The sequence below is a fragment of the Eretmochelys imbricata genome, chromosome 5 (genome assembly GCF_965152235.1).
Source record: "Eretmochelys imbricata isolate rEreImb1 chromosome 5, rEreImb1.hap1, whole genome shotgun sequence".
NCBI classification, from domain to species: Eukaryota; Metazoa; Chordata; order Testudines; family Cheloniidae; genus Eretmochelys; species Eretmochelys imbricata.
The window spans coordinates 130308914-130334986 of record NC_135576.1 but is presented as its reverse complement, the minus strand read 5'-3'; the positions used below and the strand labels follow the sequence as shown (position 1 = coordinate 130334986).

Sequence of the window (26073 nt, the reverse complement as noted above, 5' to 3'; positions counted from 1 at the left end):
ACTTCTGAATGTGAACCAGTGCAGTGTGGTCTTCCTGAGTCTGCAGAAAGGGACTTAAAATAACAGAAGGCTGTGAGAAGACTTTCTTTCAGATCTGGGATGAGAAACAAAGTGGTGTTATGGATCAAAAACTGGCAAGGAGACAGAAAACAAAGAATAGGATTAAATCAGCAACCCCCTCTTATAAATTAAAAACACTTTTTTATATATTTAACACCATTATAAATGCTGGAGGCAAAGTGGGGTTTGGGGTGGAGGCTGACAGCTCGTGACCCCCCATGTAATAACCTCGTGACCCCCTGAAGGGTCCAGACCCCCCAGTTTAAGACCCGTGGATTAAATGGTCAATTTTCATGCAGGCAAAAGGTTAACAGCAGAATGCCTCAATGTTCGGTACTAGGTCCAGTGTTGTTTAATATGCTTATGAATGATCAGGGAAGGGGAATAGGTACTGAGGTGGCAAAATTTTCAGATGAGACATTATTTAGATGAGTTAAGAATGGAGCTGTCCCAGAAGAACTTCATTGAGACCTAAAGAAGCTGATATAATGCTGTGCATTCAGGCAAATGAAGTTCATTACCAATAAATGAAAAGAATGCACAATGAAGGGGAAAAGTTAAGCTACTAACACACTTTCCAAGGTTCTAAATTAGTTGTATCAACTCAAGAAAGGGACCTGGCTTTCATTGTAGATAGCTCAGTGAAGATGTTTGCTGTGTGGCTATGGTCAAAAAAGCAAGTGATGCACAAGGAATGGGATGGAGAATAATATGGAAAATATTACACACAAATACAGAGAAATCATTAAAGTAGCAAAGTCAGCACTCAGAAGTTAGGAACTGCCAGATTTTAAGTTAACTGTGCAAGCTTGTCATCTTCTTTGTGTAAATTAATTAAGATAGTCTTTAATTACATGATGACATTCTACTTTTTCCCCAGGACCCCTGCCTCATTGAATGCACTGGATAGATGGTACTCACTGAATGAGCAGCTATCGAGTATTTTATCCTCGTTCAGTGTGTGAAATCATACTCTATTTAGTGCACCCCATCCAAACCCTGCTCTGACTACAGATTCATTTCCTCATTGGCTTTCTCTGTGGCACTCATTACTAAAGTATCTTGGTGCTTTACGAACATTAATGAATTTATTTTCACAGCACCCATATGAGACAAGGTGGTGGTATTATCCCCATTTTACAGATAGTGTCTGAGGCACAGAGAAATTAAGGCCAAAAGTTCTTATGTGAAGAGCAGTGAAAAGATTGGGATTGTTTATCTTAGCAGTGAAATAAATAAGAGGGGGCATGAAACAGTATGTTAGAATGGAATAGAGAAGGTAGATTAGGAGCTTCTGTTTTTCCTCTCTCATAACGTAAGAACAAGGGAAACATTCAATGAAATTAAAAAGTGGCCGTTTCAAAACTGATAAAAGGAAATACTTTATTCACACAACATGTACTTAAACTATGGAACTCATTGCCCCCAGTGGTCACTGATGCCAAGAATTTAGCAAGATTCATAAAGGGATTGGGCATTTTATATGGACCAGGATGAGTCCTAATTGGCAGCAGACTATCCTGCCTCTGCCTAATGTGGAGGTGCAAATCAAGGTTTTGGTTTTGACCTGCTATATAAAGCTTTAAATGACTTGGTTTCTAGCTACTTCGTCAGTTGACTTCACCTAGTTGTGATGTTCAGGCTGACAGCCTCCTAGTTCAGATGGCAAGTGAAGTGCCTTTGAGTCCAGTAATATTTTATATCATTTATATAATATATCTATAGATCTCAAAATACCTTTTTAAGGGTGAGTACACATTATTGTCCTCATTGGATAGATGAGAAGCTGAGGCCCAGAGTGTGTGTTCATTTTGTTTATGCTCAGTAGGGAACCCAAATCTGTTGGGCCCTTCAGGGTACTCTGCAAAGCTCACCTAGTTTCCCAGGCTTTCTCTGAGGGACGTAGGTAAAGTTGCTCTGGGGAGGAGGTTCACATTGGGCTTTTGGGGGGCAAGGGGGTTATGTTGATATGTCTTCCAGTTAAATTCTTTAGTTTGTATATTTTAAAAATTAAATTGTGCCTAGACTGTATCTTGGCTAGGCATGTTGTATAAACTCTCATTCGTCTCAATATAGTAGTTTTTACTGCCTTATTCATCTCAATGTGGTGGTTTTTACTTCCTTATTCATCTTATTGGGATGGTTTTTATGTGTATGTCTGAACTGTTTCCCTCAAAACTGCTTTGTTTAGAACTTCCAGGAGACTTTGGACTTCTTCCTCTTCTCCATAAAACTTTCTCCTACTTCTTGAGCTCTGGTGGACAGCAGGGTAAATCTTTTATTATTTTTATTATTTGCATTGTGGTAGTGCCTAGAGGTTGTAACAGACATTTGGGCTACCGTTACGGTAATCACTGTACATATGCATAGTAAGACTCATTCCCTGTCCCAAACAGCTTGCTGTGTAACCAGACAAGACAGACTGAGGATTGGAGAAAGGAAGCATTATTATTCCCATACCCTTTTATTTTTGTTTTAACGGATGGAGAATTGAGGCACAGAGAAATTAAGTCACTTGACTGAGGTCACACAAGGGAATTGGTGACAGAGCTAGGAATTGAACCCAGATCTGTCAAATCGCAGTACAGTGCCTTATAATCACAAGCCCATGCTTCCAATCTCCTTTTTTCTAATTTCAGTTATGTCATGCAAATCTACATTACTATTTAGTATTTTAGATTTGGAATCTACTTTTAGTAATAACTTGAGCTTCAAATTTTGGTGAAAATAGTGTTATGTGACTGCATTCGGTTTTGATCACCGTACTCACGATCATAAATAAATAAAAATGAGGGCGGACACGTAATTTCAGAAATTTGTCAGAGTGAGTGCATCCTACCAGTAACAGAGTAGATGACGACACTTGGTCTGGGTTGTAATTTCATTTTTTTTCTTACCTCAGGTCAGATTTGGTCCTCTCCCATCACTTTCACCATTTCCTGGTGCCTGAATTGTCTTTTTGGGAGGCAGTGTTTCTTGTCTTGAGTGACGAGAGGTGCTGTCTCTGGTATGATAAACTGTCATCTTTCTCTGATATTTTCTCTCGCCTCTTGTTTTCCCCAAATTCTCTTTGCCACTATTTCTTTTTTCCTTCCTCTCCTTTGCTGTGCTTCCCCTCCTTCTCCTTCATCCCCACAAGGTCTTCTAAGGTGGGGTTTTCAAAGGAGCCTAAGGGTTTTAGGCACCTAAGTCCCATTGAAATTCAACTAGGCCCCTTTGAATAGCTCTGCTGGAAGCACAACTAAACCTGGTGAATATTAGGAAATGTTGCACAAAATTTTCCTAAGGTTCCCTTGCCCCTTTGTTTATAAAATGGTTTAAATACTAGTGTGGCCTAGAGAAAATGGTGTTAGGGTTGAAAACTGTCTTGTCCATTCTGCACGACCACTGAAACAATCTTAAATACTAGTTTGTGGGAATTATTTTGATGAAAACCATTTTCTGCAATAGATATAATTCCTAGCATAGACAAGGCTCCTGGGGCCTCACCAACGTTAGCCTAATGAGAGTAACACAAATAACATTCTTGGCTAAGCCTCCGTTGGCCAACTATCTTAGACTTTGTCTCTGTTCAGAAATGGAACGGGTGGGATAGAAGCGGTCTAGGCACAAAAAGTTCAGTTTGCCTGATTAGCGTCCTGAACCATTTTAGTTTTGTCCTACATCTATACTAGTGCTCTTCTAAAGAGTTTCATTTGTAACCTTCTGTGGGTGCCTATCCCATATTTACCAGTACAGCTTCCAGAAGCAATGGGATCTTGGAGATTTCAAAGTCCATAGATGTATTGAGAGATACTAATGGAAGGACTGGTGAACTGTTTGTGCTATTATGCCAGTAACTTCTGTCTACACTGGCAAAGAAATGGCTGTGATGGAAACAGTATTCAGATTTGCTGGCTATTTTTGAGAAATTGAAAAAAAAAAAAAAAAAAAAAACCCAAATCCTCTGGCTGGTTTTAACACCTGTTCATCTGAATTGGTATTAAAACTGCTGGGAGCCCTAGCGTAGACAAGGCATCAGTGGTTGGATCTGTTTTTGTCACCTTTTTAGTGAAATCTTCTGGAAAGCAATTCTAATGACAGCTGTGGTTAAAAACTGGTCTTGCTGCTTGAACCTGTCTACACTAGGGTTTCCAGCAGTTTTATCTCCAGCTCAACAAAGCTGGTATTAGAATTGTTGAGACTCTTTAGTAAACTTTCCCAGCGTAGACCAGCCAGGCTAATCCAAACACTATTTGGCACATGTCTACATTTTTTTAAGTACTTGTATGTGGATGCATGTGGTGTTTTACCAGCATGTTGGAGTAACAGGTTTTTTTTAGAGGAGTTGTAAATATATCTATTGTATGCAAGATCTTAATGAGAGTGGGGACAGACTTCTGGCTTATTGGAGGCTGGCAGAAATCAGGTCTATAATTCACCAGTAAAGTTGTTCCAGTGATACCTGTGGTGGAATCTATGTAAACAGGGCACAGGTGTGTTATTGTCATGATGTAAAACCCTCTCTCCCCCTTCTCCCACATACTTATAGACAGGGTCAGTGAGCATTTGTTGTTTTTTCCCATACCCCCAGTGTACTGTTTCCCATACCTCCCTAAATGTACTCATGGATTGATTACGGTAGGTACGGGATTCAGTATGCAGAGAAATATGGAAAGAAATTTTAAAGGAATTGTTAGAGGGTATAATTCAAGACCAAAAATAAATTTTTAAGATGTAAATAAGTATTGATGACTTAAGGACAGTGAAGCTTTATAAAAGAAAACGTTAGAGCAGTAGTGATCAACCTTCCAGACTACTGTATCCTTTGCGGGAGTCTGATTTGTCTTGTGTACCCCAAGTTTCACCTCACTTAAAACTACTTGCTTAAAAATCAGACCTAAAAATACAAAAATGTCAGTCACACTATTACTGAAAAATAGCTGACTTTCTCATTTTTACCATGTAATTATAAAATAAATCAATTGGAATATAAATATTGTACTTATATTTTAGTGTATAGTATATAGAGCAGTATAAACAAGTCACACTTTAGATAAGCTATTACCAACAGAAGAGTGGGTTTGTGTGTGTGGGGAAAAAAAAAGTGTGGGGGGGGGAGAAATCCTGGATTTGTGCTGGAAATGGCCCACCTTGATTATCATACACATTGTAAGGAGAGTGATCACTTTAGATAAGGTATTATCTGCAGGAGAGTGGGATGGGGGGAGAGAAAACCTTTTGTAGTGGTAAACACCCATTTTTTCATGGTTTGTATGTATAAGAACATCTTCTGTATTTTCCACAGTATGCATCCGATGAAGTGAGCTGTAGCTCATGAAAGCTTGTTCTCAAACAAATTGGTTAGTCTCTAAGGTGCCACAAGCACTCCTTTTCTTTTTGCCAATACAGACTAACACGGCTGTTACTCTGAAACAAGTCACAGTATGACATTTTAGTTTGTACTGACTTTGCTAGTGCTTTTTATGTAGCCTGTTGTAAAACTAGGCAAATATCTAGATTAGTTGATGTACCCCCTGGTAGATCTCTGCATACCCCTGGTTGAGAGCCACAGCTTTAGAAAGCCATGAAATTCTCTGTTACATCTTAAAATTTTTGAAAAGTGTGGAAATGCAATTATGATACCTCAAACAATGCTAACTTGGCCACTGTCCACTGCTATTGTGGGCATTGTGTAAGATGAAAATACCTATGCTAAGTTGATATCTCAACACTATATATCTGGGTGATTTTGGTCACAATCTATCGCAGCTGCTATTGACTAACCATCTCTTCCTCTGTTTTAAGAAGTTTGTATTTGTAAACATCTTCAGTTAGTTCCATTGTGGATTGAAGTTGCATGATGTATGTAGTTGAATTGCAAGCTGACTGGTCCCTGGTATAGGTCACTCACCAGGACTTTAAGTATATTTTCCAGCACCCTGCTCTCAATTCTTTGGTATCTGCAGCTTTAGAACAATCCGAGTGAAAACGCTTCTTGGTCTGCGCCAGTGGATAGAGAAAGCAGAAGAATGAGTGCTCTGGGCTGCAAAGTATACTCTTCCAGGTCTCTTGAGATGCAGGTACCAAATTACCAAATTGTTATGGTACAGTATCAATATGGCCTGTAGGGTGCTGTTTTCCCCCATCCTAGATGCCTTGCATGAGGAGCAGGAAAAGGCTGCTCAGGACTTGGTTATATAGAGGATTGTTTGTAGCAAAGGGTGCCCTTAGAGCATCTTATGCTTCTGATTCATGGGCCGGGCCAGGCCAGTAAGGATAGGTATTGTTATAAAATACTATTCCTACATTCTCGACTGTCCTCTGAAGCTCAGTCAGAAATAGAGGATTTACCTTTTGAGGAGATGCCTCTTCTCTTGAAGACTGAGTGAAACTGAAAATTACCAATGCCACTGTTTGCTCCTGGGGACTTACAGAGTCTGCTACAACACAAGAGAGTTCGCCTGTCCTGCTTTTAGGTATTAGAGGTAGTTACCAAATACATCAGAGGTTCTCCTTCTACTATGGACCTCAGACCCAGCCTTGTCATCCATATCCCACCAAGAAGCAGGGATAATCCAAGCAGGACCACTGGAGATTTAGCTCAGGAGCTCATCAGCTTCTAGAGCTCAGATCTGATAGGATTATTGAGAATCCTGTGCCAGAGTCTTGTTAATATTGCACCTCTTCTACTACTGTGTCCCTTCCCTTTTCAAGTTTCGTTTCTCAGCATTAGGGTTTCTGGCATGCAATTACTTAAGGTCAATGAGTGTTGAATATTGTTTTCAGTGGTTACATTCAATTTCACACCAAATCTCCTTCAGAACCCACTTCTTCATTCCTCTTCATGGATCCTCCTCACAAGACAGCTTTTGGAGAAAACTGAATGTCTCCTTAACAAAGGAGCTGTATAGGATGGTGCCACAGCGCCACCAGATCTTTCTAAAAGATTTTCAAACCTGTTGGATACCACTTGAGTTAACCTAAGTCACTTCATATTTAGAGACTATGGCTAAAAGGGAGGTGTGGACCCTCACAACTGCCTCAATTTCTTCCAGCAAACCCAGGAGCTTTACGAGAAGTGCCAGGAATGTGAGGAAGTGGGGAAGGTGAGTGTGAATGTGCAGAAGCAGCACCCTAGAAGGGCCAAATATATATATTCTGTGCCAAAGCAGAAGTTAAAACCATGGGAGGCTAGAAGAGCCAGATATGAGAAATGGTGTTCGAAAACCTTTTGTTGTGCTGTATGTAGATAGGTCACGGTGCAGCAGTTTTAGTGCTATGTCACATTTGTATCCCATTTTTCTTGACCATTTAAGGCAGGACTGCAACTGTTGGAGTAAACCATTGACGCAGTTAGGGTGCTGGTATGAGCTGCTGGGCTGTTGACTGTTGCATTGCTCTGTGAAGAAATACTAGCAGCACAGTAAGGTGACAGGCCACGCTGGCACATGCGTGGAGGATCCTGGGAAGAGAAGAATTTGGGTGTACCATTTCCTGCAGACACCGACTATTTGGAATGTCTGCTGGCATATGCAGGTGGGCGGTATAGGCTGATCAAATGTGGGCACATTGTCCACCGATGATTATTGTTCTGTTAGAAAGGCTGTTTTGTCTGACAGAATCTGATCCCATAAACCAGTACTGCTTATTCTATAAACGTAGCTAAATGTATTGTCAAACCATCTGTGTGGATGTTGACTTTTTTCTCAGAAAAGAAACTGTACCTGTTAATATGAGTATAATGAGCCCATGCAGTGTTGGTAGAAGTACTTAATGATTGTTGCCCCTCTTTTTTTATCTTTAAACAAGTCAGTGTCTTGCTTGCTTTGCACCAAGATCAGCCCCATTATCAAGCATTACTTAATTAAACTAACCCAAAATTTTATTTTGGGCCCTCAGTCAGTTAGTGTTGTCAATGTATATTTCTTTGCTAATGTTATTCGGAGCAACATGGGCAGTCTTCTCCTTTGCATTCTTTGCTTGTGTGATGGGTTGTACAAACCCCACACTGGATACTAAGGGGTTAAGGAACTGCTCTGCGTCCAGGCAGCCCCACCACACCTGTAGCAAGTGCACCAACATGAGGAGGAGGAGTTAAAAGGCAGGGGAGCAGGTCATTTGGTGTCTGCTCAGAGAAGAGAGCAGACCTGCGACCTGCAGCTCCAGGAGCAAAAAGCTGAGGAAAGACAGAATCCCTCCCTAAACAGCTGCCCAGTAGTCCCTCCCTGAGGTGAAGGGAGGACCTGCTGCAGAGACAGCCTGAGAGGGAAGCATTCCCCTCTCCCTTTCATACAAACTCTGGATTTAGTTAATCCCCCTTTATTTTTGTTCAGATTACCCCAGCAGGGGAAAGCCCTTGGCCTAAGCTGGCCCAGGAGGCTGGGCCATACTGCTAGAGGAGGCAATTGCTGCCCACGAGAAAAGAGAGCGACCTCGCTACACTCAGGTGCCAGAAGGTGCCTTTTGGTGAGCAGACATCCCGTACGCTGCCTAAACCCAGACGGTGACTTTCGGACAATTGCAGGGAGGTGGTAGGAAATGGCGCGGGGAGAGCGGGCAGTCCCGGCTGTCAGAGCACTGATAGCTCTCAAAGGGCCCTGGGTCAGAGCCAGGTGGAGTGAAGGAGCCTGGGCTCCCATACCAACAACCCCCCTTGCAAGTCAGGGGCCTAAGCCCTGACCATTAGGCTATGCTCCCTTAACAACCACCCCAAGTGAGGACTGTCACAGCTTGCTTGTAAAGTGTATAGCTATGGTAGTATTTCTGTGTACAAGTGGTACACAAACTTTCCCAGTTGGTGCGCCCCCCCCCCCAAAGCAATCTGTCTCTTCTCTCCCCCCCTTACTGCAAAGTCACGGCTTCCTCAGCAGCAGAGGTTGGGTTGAAGGCAGAGCTGGGGATGGAATTGAGGATGAGGAAGAGCTGGGGCTAGAGGTGGAGCTGGACTGGGCTACGGGGAGAGGGAATGAGGGCTGGGCTGGGGGTGGAGCAGGAGTGGGGGCTGAATGGGGATGAGAGAAGAGCGAGGCTGGGGGTGGAGCAGGGCTGGAAGTGTGGTGCTCCCTTCCCACCCTCTGTGGGCCTAGCATGAGCCCTGTCGTGACCCCCCTCTGACTGTGGGGTGCACCCCCTGCAGGTGTGTGGAGGAACAGTTTGGGGACCGTTGCTATATATGTTCCAGAGAGCTTTGGGAGTAAATGGCTCTTTTCCCCTAATGTGAATTACAGTTAATATCTTTCTCAATAAGAAGAAAAAAATTCAGATTAAAGGATCCTATCAGTAGAAAAAGGGGAGTCCTGTTAGGAAATGTATTCTGAGTGCCATGCTAATTTCCACAGCTGTTCCTTCATTTTATTCAGATTAGTAGTTTTGAATGATATTGTCCAAGACTCCTTCAGGTGTGCTGCTAAAATCATAGAATATCAGGGTTGGAAGGGACCTCAGGAGGTCATCTAGTCCAACCCCCTGCTCAAAGCAGGACCAATCCCCAATTAAATCATCCCAGCCAGGGCTTTGTCAAGCCTGACCTTAAAAACTTCTAAGGAAGGAGATTCTACCACCTCCCTAGGTAACGCATTCCAGTGTTTCACCATCCTCCTAGTGAAAAAGTTTTTCCTAATATCCAACCTAACCTCCCCCACTGCAACTTGAGACCATTACTCCTTGTCCTGTCCTCTTCTACCACTGAGAATAGTCTAGAACCATCCTCTCTGGAACTACCTCTCAGGTAGTTGAAAGCAGTTATCAGATTCCCCCCTCATTCTTCTCTTCTGCAGACTAAACAATCCCAGTTCCCTCAGCCTCTCCTCATAACTCATGTGTTCCAGACCCCTAATCATTTTTGTTGCCCTTTGCTGGACTCTCCAATTTATCCACATCCTTCTTGTAGTGTGGGGCCCAAAACTGGACACAGTACTCCAGATGAGGCCTCACCAATGTCGAATAGAGGGGAACGATCACGTCCCTCGATCTGCTGGCAATGCCCCTACTTATACATCCCAAAATGCCATTGGCCTTCTTGGCAACAAGGGCACACTGCTGACTCATATCCAGCTTCTCGTCCACTGTCACCCCTAGGTCCTATTCCGCAGAACTGTTGCCTAGCCATTCGGTCCCTAGTCTGTAGCTGTGCATTGGGTTCTTCCGTCCTAAGTGCAGGACCCTGCACTTATCCTTATTGAACCTCATCAGATTTCTTTTGGCCCAATCCTCCAATTTGTCTAGGTCCCTCTGTATCCTATCCCTGCCCTCCAGCGTATCTACCACTCCTCCTAGTTTAGTATCATCCACAAATTTGCTGAGAGTGCAATCCACACCATCCTCCAGATCATTTATGAAGATATTGAACAAAACCGGCCCCAGGACCGACCCCTGGGGCACTCCACTTGACACCGGCTGCCAACTAGACATGGAGCCATTGATCACTACCCGTTGAGCCCGACAATCTAGCCAACTTTCTACCCACCTTATAGTCCATTCATCCAGCCCATACTTCTTTAACTTGCTGACAAGAATACTGTGGGAGACTGTGTCAAAAGCTTTGCTAAAGTCAAGAAACAATACATCCACTGCTTTCCTTTCATCCACAGAACCAGTAATCTCATCATAGAAGGCAATTAGATTAGTCAGGCATGACCTTCCCTTGGTGAATCCATGCTGACTGTTCCTGATCACTTTCCTCTCCTCTAAGTGCTTCAGGATTGATTCTTTGAGGACCTGCTCCATGATTTTTCCGGGGACTGAGGTGAGGCTGACTGGCCTGTAGTTCCCAGGATTCTCCTTCTTCCCTTTTTTAAAGATTGGCACTACATTAACTTTTTTCCAGTCATCCGGGACTTCCCCCGTTCGCCACGAGTTTTCAGAGATAATGGCCAATGGCTCTGCAATCACAGCCGCCAATTCCTTTAGCACTCTTGGATGCAAGGCGTCTGGCCCCATGGACTTGTGCACGTCCAGCTTTTCTAAATAGTCCCTAACCACCTCTTTCTGCACAGAGGGCTGGCCATCTACTCCCCATGCTGTGATGCCCAGCGCAGCAGTCTGGGAGCTGACCTTGTTCGTGAAGACAGAGGCAAAAAAAGCATTGAGTACATTAGCTTTTTCCACATCCTCTGTCAGTAGGTTGCCTCCCTCATTCATTAAGGGGCCCACACTTTCCTTGGCTTTCTTCTTGTTGCCAGCATACCTGAAGAAACCCTTCTTGTTACTCTTGACATCTCTCGCTAGCTGCAGCTCCAGGTGCGATTTGGCCCTCCTGATTTCATTCCTACATGCCCAAGCAATATTTTTATACTCTTCCCTGGTCATATGTCCAACCTTCCACTTCTTGTAAGCTTCTTTTTTATGTTTAAGATCCGCTAGGATTTCACCATTAAGCCAAGCTGGTCGCCTGCCATATTTACTATTCTTTCGACACATCGGGATGGTTTGTCCCTGTAACCTCAACAGGGATTCCTTGAAATACAGCCAGCTCTCCTGGACTCCTTTCCCGTTCATGTTAGTCCCCCAGGGGATCCTACCCATCCGTTCCCTGAGGGAGTCGAAGTCTGCTTTCCTGAAGTCCAGGGTCCGTATCCTGCTGCTTACCTTTCTTCCCTCAGCTCCTACAAACTTGCTCGTTGAACTTTCTGGATTTGCCAATGAGGGTGTGATATTTTATCTGATAGCTCTTCTCTTCAGAATGGAGGTAGTATTTTTTCTTTTATTTTTTTCAATAGAGTTGAATCTGGGATTCTCAATCTGATTTGTCAGGAAATGTAGTTATGTAGGATTATAGGCCATATAACGATCCATGATCAAACGCAGAGGTTTATTTCAGTAAAAAGAGACTGTCAGTACTTTTTGGCTTATTAACTGTCTAGGAAGCATTTTAGAAACTGGAAGCTTCCTGACTGAGATAACTGAATAAGGCCAAAACTATCAGAAGTGGACATTAATTTTGTGTGCCTCATTTTTTGAGAGCCCAACTGGAGGATCCTCTGCCTGATTTTCAGCTACAGACCCACAACTACAGTTAAGGAGCTGAACATTTCTGAAGATTTGGCTGTAAATCAATAATAAAGAAATGATTGTGCTTCCCCTTCCTGGCACACCATAGGAAAATTAAATGCTGATAAATACTAATCAGAATTAGACTCATGTAGTGTGTGAATGTAGAACGTACTTTCTTCTGAATTCACTTGGGAGTAAACAGATAAAATGTTAAATACTTCTGTAGGTGACAGTTAAGTAATATGGTGACTTATGGTTTGGTTCTTATGATGAACAGCACAACATCAGCAGTTTAGCACCTAGATCTTTGGATCGGGCTCAATTGAACTGAAACGAGCCTTGGTTTTTGGGTTTTTTTCTTTTAAATGTCACCTGCTTTGTCACAAAATAAGAACTGTATTTCCTATAGATTACAAGTGGACACAATATATCAGGGGTTCTCAAACTGGGGGTCAGGACCCCTCAGGGAGTCACAAGGTTATTACAGTGGGGGTCGCAAGCTGTCAGCCTCCATCCCAACCTCTGCTTTGTCTCCAGCATTTCTAATGGTGTTAAATACATAAAAACGTGTTTTTAATTTATAAGGGGGGTCTCACTCAGAGCCTTTTTATGTGAAAGGGGTCAGTCACCAGTACAGAAGTTTGAGAACCACTGCAGTATATCATTCAGCTGCATAGTACCAATAAAATGCCATCTTCCTCAGCTGACAAACCATTCGTGATTAGGGAGCTAGTGAAACAGTGTCGTGTTTCTAAGAACGTTTTTTAAAAAAGTATAAAATCTTGGTGATTTTCATTAATGGTTGTGGAGAGGCCCAGAGTGTGCTTTAGCATGTTTTAGAGGTGGACTTTGTGTTTGTGATGTCATGCCCCTTGCTAGCCAGTCTGGCAGGTGCTATATTAGGCATAGGTTCTGCATGTTACACTGGCTAAGTCTCTGAAACATAGCTGCTTTGAAGATCTTTGGATGAAAACTGCTGTAGAAGTGCAGAGTTACTATGTTTTTAGGATTGTTTTTGTTGTTACTGGATTGAGTTCATTGGTGCTCCAGAGAAGAATGGTTGGGCCAGGCTATCCAACTCTTCTCACTTCTGCTGCCCCAGTAGAAAGTCTTGAGTTAGAAGAATATGTAAGATTCAAGTGAGCCGTTAAAGAGGTTCCCCTGTTATGTTGCATTACTCTCTCAGGTGGTTCTAGGGAGAGCAGCTACCATTGCTTTGGCAGTGTTGAGGCCTGCTACAGGAGTAAATTAGATGAATGTCTTCAGGCTGTGCTTTGGGGGGGGGAAGAGAGAAAAGAAGAAACAGACTGAAAACAACTGAAGAAAAGAGACCCCATGATCTGCATTAGGAAAGAAAATCAGAGTTAAGCTGGGAAGGTACAAAAATGAGAGCCGTCATAAGTAGAATTGGTAAAAAGTACACAGTGAATGCGTTACTTGATTTTATTTGAGAAATACTGTTTTTTGTATTATTTAACCAACTATAGAGCCAGTCGTGGCCTTTGGCAAACACATTGTTGGATAAAATACATATGTAATTAATCTAATGTATTTTAATGTTTTTCTGCTGTTTGGGCAGCCCTAGTAGGTACACTGTCAGACGGCTTCCATTTAATTACACACAAAAACGCTGTTAAAAACATTAAGGTTGCAGAGCCAAGCACTCCAAAATTAGGAAATGCCAGCATTAAGGTTGCCTGTACAAGCTTACTTTGTTTTCCTTCAGTGTATGCATTATGATACTGTCTTTAATTACATGATCACAGATAATTTTTCCATAGGACCCATGCTTCATTTAGCGCACAGGATGGATAGTGCTCACTTAGTGAGCAGCTATTCAATATTTTTGTTTTCTCATTGTTCAGTGTGTGGCCCCAGGCCACAGCGCACTATTCAAAACCTGCTCTGAAGAAAGAATTATGAATTTCCTCATGGGCTTTTCTGTGATGCTCATCACTATAGTATTTGATTGCTTCACAACAATAATGCATTTATTTTTGTAACACTCCTGTGAGCTGAGCGGGATGATAGCCTCATTTTACAGATGGGTAACTGGGGCACAGAGAGATTATGGCCAAAAGTATCCACTAATTTTGAATGCTCAATTTGAGACAACCAGGAGCTGATTTTTCTGAGTATTTAGCATCATACAGCACTTCGTTATATGTTCAAATCACGGCTCCCATTGACTCCATTTGCAGCTAAGAGTGCTCAGCACTTCTGCAAGTCAGACCCCAGGGTAGCAAGGCAGGCACCCAGAAAATGAGGAACATGAATGACCATTGAGAAAAGTTTGGTTTTAAGTGACCTGGCAACTCTGACACTGATAAAATCCAAGAGCCTCCTTTGTCTTCCTGCAGTTCCATGCCTCATTCACTTCACATCTTCCAACTTCTGCAACAAATGAAGCATGGGTTCTCCAAACCACACTCTCCTGTTTTCTGAAAGTATCTTCTCAATATGCAGTGGCAGTCAAAAAAAGCTAACAGAAAGTTAGGAACCATTAGGAAAGAGAGAGATGATAAGACAGTAAATGCCACTGTGTAAATCCATGGTATTGAATACTGCATGCTCAAAAAAGAGATATTAGAATAGGAAAAGATACAGAGAAGGGCTCCACAAATGATTAGGGGTCTAGAAGAGCTTCCATGTGAGGAGAGATTAAAAAGACTGGGACTTTTCTGCTTGGAAAAGAGACAGCTAAGGGGGGATATGATAGACGTCTATAAAATCATGAATGATATGGAGAAAGTGAATGGGGAAATGTTCATTACCTCTTCACATACCACAAGAACTAGGGGTCACCCTTTTGAAATTAATAGGTAGCAGGTTTGAAACAAACAAAAGGAAGTACTTCTTCACACAACACACAGTTAGCTCTGTGGAACTTGTTACTAGGGGATGTTTTGAAGGGCAAAAGTATAACTGGGTTCAAAAAAGAATTAAAGTTCTTGGAGGATAGATTCATTAATGGCTATTAACCAAGATAGTCAAGGATGCAACCCCATGCTCTGGTTGTTCCTAAGCCTCTTACTGTCAGATGCTGGGGCTGTATGACAGGAAATGGATCACTTGATAATTGCCCTGTTCTGTTTATTCCCCCTAAACTGTCTGGCATTGGCCATTGTCGAAAGACAGCATACTGGGCTAGATGACAATACTGTGTCAGACCAATGGTCTGTTCTTATGTTCTCCTTTACTACACAACCCTGATTCATCCTCAGAGTGGGTCCATCCTGTGTTGCAGGGAGAGTCCTTTGTAAAAAATAGACTTTAATTACATGGTCCCATTCTATCACATATGCATAAGGGGGCCGAATTAAGATTGCATGGACAACCTTAATTCTGGCATTTTCTAACTTTGGAGTGCTTGATTTTGCTAGAGCTTTTCAAAGAAAAGGTTACCAGAATTGTTTTTAACACTGTAAACCTGCCTGTTTTTCTCTAGTCTAGTTCTCTGACGTGGCTGAATTGTTTTGGCTACAATTTTCCAAAAAAAAAAAAAAAAAAAACCACCCTTGGGCCTGAGGCAGATATTATCTAGCATGGGAAATTTCAGCCCAGTGGTTAACATTTGGTGATGTTATAAGCAAATAAAAACACTTCTCTTTAAAAGGCCCTATCAGGGTAATAGGTGCTACCAGCCAGGCCTACAATATTCTTCAGAATTTAACATTTAAATGCAGTACAGACTGTGTTTTTCCTTTTATGTTGCAGGGTTGTGGCTTTGAGGGAGCAAGCCCAGAACAGCTATTTTTTTTTTAAAAACTCTGGTTTGTAGGCTGACGCTGTGATAGTCAAAGGGGCCTGAGGGAAGTAGGTGACCAGCTCCCATTGAATTCAAAGGGATTTGGCTGCCCAACTTGCCTTTTGAAGCACTCAGTCTTAGTTGTTAGGTTAGTAGATGTCAGGTAAATTTTTCCAGCACCCCATGTAACTCATGAAGTAAAGCTGGTGTAAATGAGCATCTTCATTCTAAAGAAGGGAAGGCTCTCACTCCTGGCTGCAGCTTGGCTGCCAGCCCCCACTTTTGCCCCCTGTCTGTGGCTCTGCTCCCGGCCCGAGGGAGCATGGACACGTTCCATTACTGGTAAGGAGCCACATGAGATGGAAAGTTTGGGTATCACTGCCCTACTGAATCCATTCCATTTCCATTGTGAAGCTGTACGCTTTTTCCCCTTTATTTCACATTGTGTATGACATGACAAGTAGCTCGTATGAGTTTTACAGTCCTGCCTTATTCTCATCCAGTATGATATTTACACCATCACACTGGGAGGGATCTTTCCTTTTTAGCTGTGACCTCAAACTTCGCTACTTCACCCAGATACAGAATTGCTGCACCTGGCTACTTGGAATCCTACCTAGGTTCTTAACTTTAGATAACATAATTTGTCTCAAGGAAGTCTAGAAGGTGCTATTGGAATCCTGCTAGCTTCTTTTTGGTTTTGGTTTTTTTGGAGTCATGTCCATTGAAACGGGCACGTCTTTTAATTTGTTTTTTTGTAGGGATGGATTACCTTGAGTATGCTATCTACCTTCTCTTTTGAAACTGTTACTTTCCCTAAAAAAAATCTATTAACCATCCTCAGTATTCAAGTGTACTTGGAGCTAATTGTGGTTTACCACACTTGTGTGAATGAAAAATTTGTCTTTACTCATTTACTGCAGAAGCATTTACTTAAAGGGATTTTGTATGTATACCTTCAGATTAGACATCTCACTGCTTCATGGAATTTTAATTTGGTTTTAAATAAACTCAAGAACCATTCTGGGTGTAAACTATATTACTTTTTAAAGTGACTTTTCTGGTTAGTCCTATTTTGGCCAGACAGGTAGGTGAAATTCAGACGCCTTTTCTCCTGCTTGCAGTATTTCACAAAAATAAGCCACTCCTGTTTAATCTAAGAGATTGTTAGCCAAATTGGTCTACAAATTTCATCTCACATAGACTATTGCCCTTCCAATCTTACACTTTGAGATCTCATGCTTTGTTGGATGAGGCTTGGCTACATACACTGAATGTGAATACACTGAATTTATCTGGGCAGGACTAAGCTTTTTTCATAGCTCATCTTGGTGGTTCATTGCATTTGGAGAGAACTCAAAGGGGGAGTCTGTTCATTCAGAGACAGGCCAAGTGGCTATTTCTGTGTATCCAGAGTAGTTATTCTTTATTCTCAGAGAGAACTTCAGGTCATTCTACAAGATGTGTGGCAGCCTCAGCAGCTTGTCTCTGTAAAAATATATATTTTCAAACCCCAAATTTGCAAGGTAGTCAAGTGGCATTTGAGCCATACTTTTATCCTGTATTTTCTTCCTCTGTTGAAATCAGATCAGATGCTCACTTCAGTCTCATCAATTAAATACTACTTAGCTCTCCTGTTATGAGTGTTGCTTCTGTAGGTTAATTCCTAGTAGAAAGAATTCCATAAAAGAAGAAGGAATTTTACTTATGACTCACTTGATTTGGAGGAGAGGAATCTACAGGCACAAATGTGAAAGTGGCATTTTAAAAATACTTTAAGCCTGAGCATAGTTTTTCATCTAAAATATCTATGCTAAAATATTTGTGTAGTAATTTCTTGTGTAAAGTGTTTTCATGCATCAATAAGCAAAAACTTAATGTGAAAATACTGCGTTCTTTATACTGAAGGAGAGAGAATTTTGTCCATAGATGCTAGTATGTATGTTCTGATTTGTCTCATTGAAAAAAAAAATTTGTTTTACGTTAGTATTATTAATAGATATCAAGAAACCTTAACCTTTTATGAACTGAGAGGATTGCTAGTGAGGTAAAATATTACCAAAAAAGGGTTTAGGACTGCTGTTTAATCAATTAAAAGTACTGTCTTAGGCTTTTAGCACACTGCTACCCTCTAGTGGAGCTATCCTGTATTAAAAAAAAGACAGTCCTATTTCCATTGGCTTGTCAAAAGGGCAGGGGTGGGAAATAAAGCAGAAGGGAGAGAAGAGAGGTAAGAATAGACTAGAACAAATTCTGATTCTGAAAACAGTAACAAGGGGTTGAGACTAGGGTCTCAGAAGTTTAAAGAATCTGATTCAAAGATCCCAGCCGTAAGACTAAGAGGGGAATTGAGTTGAATTGTTTTCCTTTGCCTTTAAGCAGAGAGAATTGACTAGGAGGGGAGAGGTATGTGCTCATGAAGTGTAGGTGTCATTCCAAACTGGAATGTAACTATTTCTTTGGACCTGCTCTCATTGCACATTCATATTTTAGTAATAATTTAGTAGGACTCAGTGATTTAAAAAAAAAAGTTATTCATTTTGCTCAGCCCACCCAGTAGAAAGTTTAAAACATCTACAAATGCTTTCCTGTTAAGATAAATTTATAAAATGCATTGAAAATACAATTTTAAAATCAGCGTTTGAGCACGTTTCAGTTGTCTCACTGAAAGGGGCATATTGTAACACTATTAGGGGAATACAGTGGTGGAGACTGGAGGGCAATTTTCAGTTCAGATGGAGATTCATAAATGTATATTTAAAAAACACTGTCATTAATGTTAGAGGGCCTGCTTTGCATTTACATCAAACGCCCTTTAACACTAAGGCACCTGCCAAAAGCGGCGTAATCAGAATTGCTTTCAGAGTGTCTAGATTCTTGCCATACATGGTCTAGTGGTTCTCAACCTTTCCAGATTACTATACTCCTTTCAGGAGTCCAATTCATCTTGCGTACCCCCCAAGTTTCACCTCACTTAAAAACTACTTGCTTACAAAATCAGAAATAAAAATACAGAAGTGTCACCGCACACTATCACTGTGAAATAGCTGACTTTCTCATTTTTACCATATAATTATAAATCAACTGGAATATAAATATTGTACTTACATTTCAGTGTATAGTATATAGAGCAGTATAAACAAGTCACTATGAAATTTTAGTTTGTACTGACTTCACTAGTGCTTATTACGTAGCCTCTTGTAAAACTAGGCAAATATCTAGATGAGTTGACGTACCCCTGGGAAGACCTCTGCGTATACCCCTGGTTGAGAGCCTCTGGTCTACAGAATTGTCCCTCTTATTATCCTCTTTTATATTGTGGTCCTTCCCCATGCTCATTTTCTCTGTAAATGTCAAACTTGTATTCTGAGAATTTGTTTGCAATGTTTAAAGTAAATGGGGAAAAGGATTGGACACAGGAGATAAGCTGACAGACCTGCTGTGCTCACTCTCCTGTCATATTATCATTAAGATTTTTTAGATAGAGTAGTCTGGATGTAGTGTTGATTTCAGTATGCAGTGCAAAAATTTGTTAATAGATTGTGGGGATTAAAAATTGAAAAAATCTAAGAAATTAAGCTGCTAGTACAACCAGGTTTTTGATTTCCAAAGGTTGAAAAACTTTTCTTAAGACCTACCCAAGAAAGGGAATGCAGTTGCTGTGAGGGGGATAATCATTTGCAGGAGGATCTGAGCAATATCAGTGGGTTGGCAGTGTGAGATTTTGGGTTGCTCTGTGGTAGGCTTTGACCAAAAATGGGAATAATCATAGAAGAGCCAAATCCAGGGTAAAGAGTTTAAAAAATGGGAGTATAGAATGAGTCTTCAAGTCAATAATTTGGAGCCTAAATAACCTGATTATCAAAAGTGCTGAGCACCCAGCAGGTTCTGCTGGTTTTAATGGGAGCTCTGGTTATTCAGCTCTTATTTAGGTGATTAAATTGGCTTAGGTGTCTAACTTTAGGTTCTCATTTTAAAAATGTCGGCTCAGGATCCTTGTATGGAACTAAGAGATATAAAAATAGTAATGTTATACCATCGGTTGCAATGTGTTAGAAAAGTGAGGTGATAACTGACCGGGAGTGAAGTGAAGAAATACTGGCATGCAGAGTTGTGGAGATATCTGTGTTTTGGATGATTTAATGATTACATAAGAACGGTCATACTGGGTCACACCAAAGGTCCACCTAGCCTAGATCCTGTCTTCCGACAGTGGTCAATGCCAGGTGCTTCAGAGGGAATGAACAGAAGAGGTGATCCTATTGCCCATGTTGTGTTCTGGACCTAGAATTCCAAGTAGTAGTGATGTGATATAAGTCTTTAGATTTTTTTTTTTTTTTTTTGCAGCTTTAGTGTATACATTTTGTAGTTGAAATTTATGAATGGATCATAGCATGTCCCAAAGCTTTCTATTTGCAAAAGTGGTGTATAAACATTTTTGAGTGCATAAATGTGTATGTAGTTAATATTTTAACAAAGCTTTAAAAATAACCCGCAAGCTGTGTTTTCATTTATATTCTCAATTAAGGGAAACCCAGGTATTTTTCCCAGAAAGAATACCCAGTGAGTTCTTTCTTTCTCTTCTGTGTCATTTTGAAATATTTGTGAAGAAAACAGTTTTTAACACTAGAAAGTTTATTTTCCCACTTAAATCTGTGAATGAGTACTCTAAAGAGTTAAAAAGACCGTGATAACTTAAGGGTTCTTATTGTGACATAAGAAAGTGACAGAATTGTCTAAAAGCCTACAAGGGAAGAGTAATGGGTGGAATCGTTTGGTGATTGGAGGGAGGTGCATGTCTGGTGGGTAGAATAAACTGTCATTGAATGTTGAAGGAAGAGGAGCGAATGAAATTATGAACTGTTGGGGGGACTGGACTTAAAATTTAGAGTCGTGGGCAGAGCATTTGATGTGGTTCTCTATAAAGCTGGCTATTTTATATATTTTTCACTCTTCACTGTATTGAACTCTGAAGGTGGTGGTTATCTTTCTAACTGTACTAAGTGTTAAAGGTACTGACAGTAACCAACCTCTGGCATTAGTGTTCACTGATCATCAAACATCAGGATGTGAATTTATCTGACTGCATGTACCTGAAGTTGAAGAAAGTGGTAGGAAGCAAGCAAAATTGAGTTAACTAAAGTAATGAAAACAGATGATTCTTCACAATCATTGTGTAAACATTATCAAAAGTTAAATAGCAATATTGAAAGGATTCTTGCTTGTCTCAAAAAGTGTAGGAAATAAGTTTCTTCAGCTCCTTCGAGATCAAATGTACCTACCACTGAATGGGATTTCATCTATTGAAGGAGAAAGTCAAAATATTCATGAGTTTGATACTGAGACATTGATACCATCATCTTCATTGAAATATAAGATATGATGAAACGCTTAAACACTGTTCCAGGCCACGAGCAGTTTAAAGAAATGATTGAAGCTCTTTCCTATGGATATACTCTTCCAGGCAGATTTAAATTCACAGGTCCACTAGTAGAATGTGGCAAGTGAAGAAATGAAGGAAAAATTAAAGGAAGAACTAAAAGAACCACTATTCATACTAATGCACAATGTCAAACAAATGACCAGATAATGGCTACAAGTATCCATATGGGGGAAATCCATTCCTATTTAGTCCTATTGATTCTGAGTCTAAAAAGAAAAGCACAGAATGCTGTTTAAGTTGTTGAAGACCTCACTTGAGAGAAAAGTCTGACAAGGAGATCTTTGCCATTTGCTTAGACGATGAAAAGCTTCTGAAGTGTCGTTGTACTAAAATTCTGATGTATAGATGTTGAGTATGCTATTGAAACCTGATTGACCATGGAGTAACACCTAACAGAGCTCTAAAACAGACTGGAAATTCAAACGTTAGTCAGCAGGCACCATCATTCTTATGGATGATAGGATTGGTTGTCCCAGTTTTCCCAGTGGCTCTTGTTGGAACTCCCAGGAAGAGGGTGTCTGCACTTGCAGCCGACTATGAAAAGCACATACAAATTTGCACTGAGCATGAGAAGGACTTTGATCAACATATGGCACACATTTACACTAGTTCCTTTCTATAGACTCCTGTAATTTACAAAAGCAATTGAAGGAAATTTAGAGATTTGACAGATTACAAGCAGATGACACTCCTGATGCAGCCTGTGACTTTATCTAATTAACAACAAAAAATTGAAACCACATGGATAACATCACAAAATGCTTAGGAGAAGCTATGAAACCTTTCCATGACATAGCCAGCGTGACTAATCCCAAATACAAAGTTAGAGCTCAGAATAAGGAAGAAACTGAAAAGTGGCTGATGGAACATAATTCTGCTTTTTTTCTTCTTTCCGAGTGTTTTGAAATAGGAGATCCAGATGGCTATTGCAGATATGTTTTGTGAATATGATTTTGTCAAACTGTTGCATCAAAAAAACAGAAAATTGTGGAAGTAAAATCACAAAAGACAGAGAATGATTTAATTCAGGATTTTGTCAGTTTTTAAAAGACCTGCATTCTGGACTAGCTACATCATCACTTGACTATAGTTTTTAGCATCTTCAGATTGTTTTAGTCAACACTTCATTTCAGGCAGTGTTCTGAAAAAAATCAAATTACTAAAATTGTGTCTGTATTTAAAAGCACATACAAAAGATTGTACAGTAGAACCTCAGAGTTACAAACACCTCAGAAATGGAGGTTGTTCGTAACACTGAAATGTTCATAACTGAACAAAACGTTATGGTGGTTCGCTGAAGTTTATAACTGAACATTGACTTAATACAGCTTTGAAACTTTACTATGCAGAAGAAAAATGCTGCTTTCCCTTTATTTTTTAGTAGTCTACGTTTAACACAGTACTGTACTGTATTTGCTTTTTAAATTTTTTTTCTCTCTCTCTGCTACTGCCTGGTTGTGTACTAGCAGTTCCAGATGAGGTGTGTGGTTGACTGGTCAGCTCATAACTCTGAGGTTCTACTGTAGTCTTAACTAGTTAGTAAGCTAGTGATTTGATTATGTTCTTGTGCTTCACTTGCAGAATTCAGGCTTTTCATTTTGGACCCTATGTGCCTTTTTATGTTTGAGGCGTAAATGTGCTTAGTCCTATAATATATATTTTATTTGCATAAAACCTTCCTTGGTTTTTCTCTGGTGTTGCGTTCAGGTGGAGGACAAATAGAGACAAGCCTGCTTTCTTTCAAAACGAAGTGCAATTACCGCTGTTTATGAGCAATTTTCTTTGTTTACAGGTGTCAGCTGCGATGCATGTTTAAAAGGAAATTTTCGAGGTCGCAGATACAAGTGTTTAATTTGCTACGATTACGATCTGTGTGCATCCTGTTATGAAAGTGGTGCAACGACAACAAGGCATACAACTGACCATCCAATGCAGTGCATACTAACAAGGGTAGATTTTGGTAAGTGACATCTCGTTGAAATTGTGGTGGTTATTTTGAAGTATATCTAAGCATAGTATGTATTGTCATTTTCTGATTTATCAATGTGGGCTTTTGAGCAGCATCATTGAAAAACAAGTCTACAGAATTTAGCTTTTTCTTTTAAAAGCATTCTACTGAGGCTTGTCTTTTTGGTGGCAGCATATGAAACTTATTTCTTTAGAAGGTCTTTATTTCTGCTTTCTCTTCATTTGACTCTTAGGTTATCTGCTCAGATATTTGAATACATCTGTTAAGGACATCTATCAGCATAAAACAAACTGAATTTTATGACAAGTTATAGCAAGGCTAAATGGAAAAGTGAATACTCTGCTGTAAAGTAGGGGTGGCCAACCTGAGCCTGAGAAGGAGCCAGAATTTATCAATGTACATTGCCAAAGAGCCACAGTAATATATCAGAAGCCCCCTCATCAGCTCCCCCAACCCCCCCGCTCCCAGCACCTTCCATCCACTATCAGCCCCGCTGATCAGCGTCTCCCCCCCCCGCCATCAGCTCCCCCAAGTCCCCCGCTCCCAGCACCTTCCATCCACTATCAGCCCTGCTGATCAGCGTCTCCCCCCCCCCCCGCCATCAGCTCCCCCAAGTCCCCCGCTCCCAGCACCTTCCATCAACTATTAGCCCTGCTGATCAGCGTCTCCCCCGCCCTCCCCGCACCTCCCGATCAGCTGTTTCATGGCATGCAGGAGGCTCTGAGGGGGAAGGGGAAGGAGTGAGGGCATGGTAGGCTCAGGGGAGGGGGCGGGAAGGGGTGGAGTAGGGGCAGGGCCTGGGGCAGAGCCAGAGGTTGAGCAGTGAGCACCTCCTGGCACACTGGAAAGTTGGCGCCTGTAGCGCCAGCCCCGGAGTCGGTGCCTAGACAAGGAGCCGCATCTTAACTTCTAAAGAGCCGCATGTGGCTTCAGAGCCACAGGTTGGCCACCCCTGGCTGTAAAGTGTCACTGGCTAGAATTAATGTAGTGACAAAGATGAGATGGGGAGGGCTGTTATCTTTGGTTGTTGCTCTGGGGTTGTTAACACATCAGTGGCAATGCTAGGTTGCTCCTGAATACTGGAAAATTAACATCAAGTCCTTTTGCTTGGAATACACTTGAGTACAACTATTCTAATTAAGTACAGAACCATTAAATATAAAGATTGGCTTCCGTTCCTTTGTTTCACAATCGTGATTCCATAGCACCTGTGACAGGGTCAGGCCAGATGGCTACAGGAAGAGTGATAGAAGGCAGATATATTAGCCCCAGGTTAAGTAGGTCTCTTTGCCCTGGGTAAGGTAACAGGGAAGGTTCCAGAACAATCAGGAACTTTGTGGAAACAATTGAGGCAGACGGGCTGATTAGAACACCTGCAGCCAATCAAGAAGCTGCTAGAATCAATTAAGGCAGGCTAATAAGGGCACCTGGGTTTAAAAAGGAGCTCACTTTTCAGTTTGTGATGCGTGCGGGGAGCTGGGAGCAAGAGGTGCAAAAAGCTGAGAGTGAGAAGGCGTACTGCTGGAAGACTGAGAAGTACAAGCATTATCAGACACCAGGAGGAAGGTCCTGTGGTGAGAATAAAGAAGGTGTTGGGAGGAGGCCATGGGGAAGTAGCCCGGGGAGTTGTAGCTGTCACGCAGCTGTTACAGGAGCCACTGTAGACAGCTGCAGTCCACAGGGCCCTGGGCTGGAACCCGGAATAGCGGGTGGGCCCGGGTTCCCTCCATCCCCCCAACTCCCTACTTGATACCGGAGGAGTTGAACTGGACTGTGGGTTCCACCAGAGGGGAAGGTCTCTGGCCTGTTCCCCGATCCACTAGGTGGATCAGCAGAGACTGCAGGGATTGTTAGTTTTCTTTTCCCCATGCTGGCCAGTGATAAGGCTAACTGCGTGAATGGCAGATTTGAGCCAGGAAAGTGGCCAAACTGAGGGCTGCCGTGAACCTCTGAGGCGAGAAAATCTGCCAGTAAGCTCAGGACCCACCAAGGCAGAGGAGGAACTTTGTCACAACTGGTGTGAGAAGTGGGATTCGAGCCCACGCCTCCATAAGGAGACCAGAAGGTCTACTATGATCTGCCTGAAGAAGCTGCAGCAGACTACCCCCAGCTGAAAGCAGAGATCCTGGCCCGATCTGGGGTAACAACTGCAGTGCGTGCCAGCGGTATCGCGAGTGGAGGTACCAGGAAAACAAAACCCCGTGGTCCCAATTGTTTGACCTCATCCATTTCACATGAAAGTGGTTGCGAACTGAGTCCCGGAGTCTGGAGGAGATACTAGAGGTTCTGGTCATTGACCGGTACATGAGAGGACTACCGCCAGACCTTCGTGCCTGGGTAAGCCAGAACAAACCCTCCACCTACAACGAGGTTGTTGCACTGGTAGAAAGGCGAAGGACGGCGAGGGAGCTGACCCGACCAGTTAAGGAAGAAGCACCCCGGGTTAAACTAGCAGCACCAAGCCCTAGAGCTTGCGTGAGTGGGCCACCAGGAGAGCCCAGGTGGAAAAAGAGAGGGGCTGAAGGCCCACCAGAAGCCACAAAGAGTCGGAGCACTGAGGGGGAAGAGGATCGTGATGTTAGACTGCCCAAACCAAGAGACCAGGGAACTCCTAGGTCTCCATACAGATGTTATGCTTGCGGGGAGTGGGGACACATAGCTGCACAGTGTCCCAATGCTGAGAAGCCGATGCAGTGTAACCTGGGGAACTGGGCAGACCCATGCTACCTAATCCACCTTGTGGGGGTCTCACTAACCCCACATATGTACACCAGACCAGTGAAGCTAAATGGGGTAGAGACCCCACTGGTTGATTCGGGGAGTGCTATCACACTTGTCTCGGGGAAGTACGTGAAGCGTAGTCAGCTGCTGTGGGCTAAG

General features: G+C 41.9%; 1 protein-coding gene across 1 annotated transcript in view; it reads left to right on the top strand.

Annotated features, from left to right (window-relative positions):
* The window catches only part of KCMF1 (potassium channel modulatory factor 1), a 70198-nt gene that overhangs the window by 5226 nt on the left and 38899 nt on the right, over positions 1–26073 (top strand). Inside the window, exon 2 of the mRNA XM_077817920.1 lies at positions 23017–23184. Within this exon, the coding sequence (XP_077674046.1) occupies positions 23017–23184 (168 nt within the window). The remainder of the gene's footprint in view (positions 1–23016; positions 23185–26073) is intronic.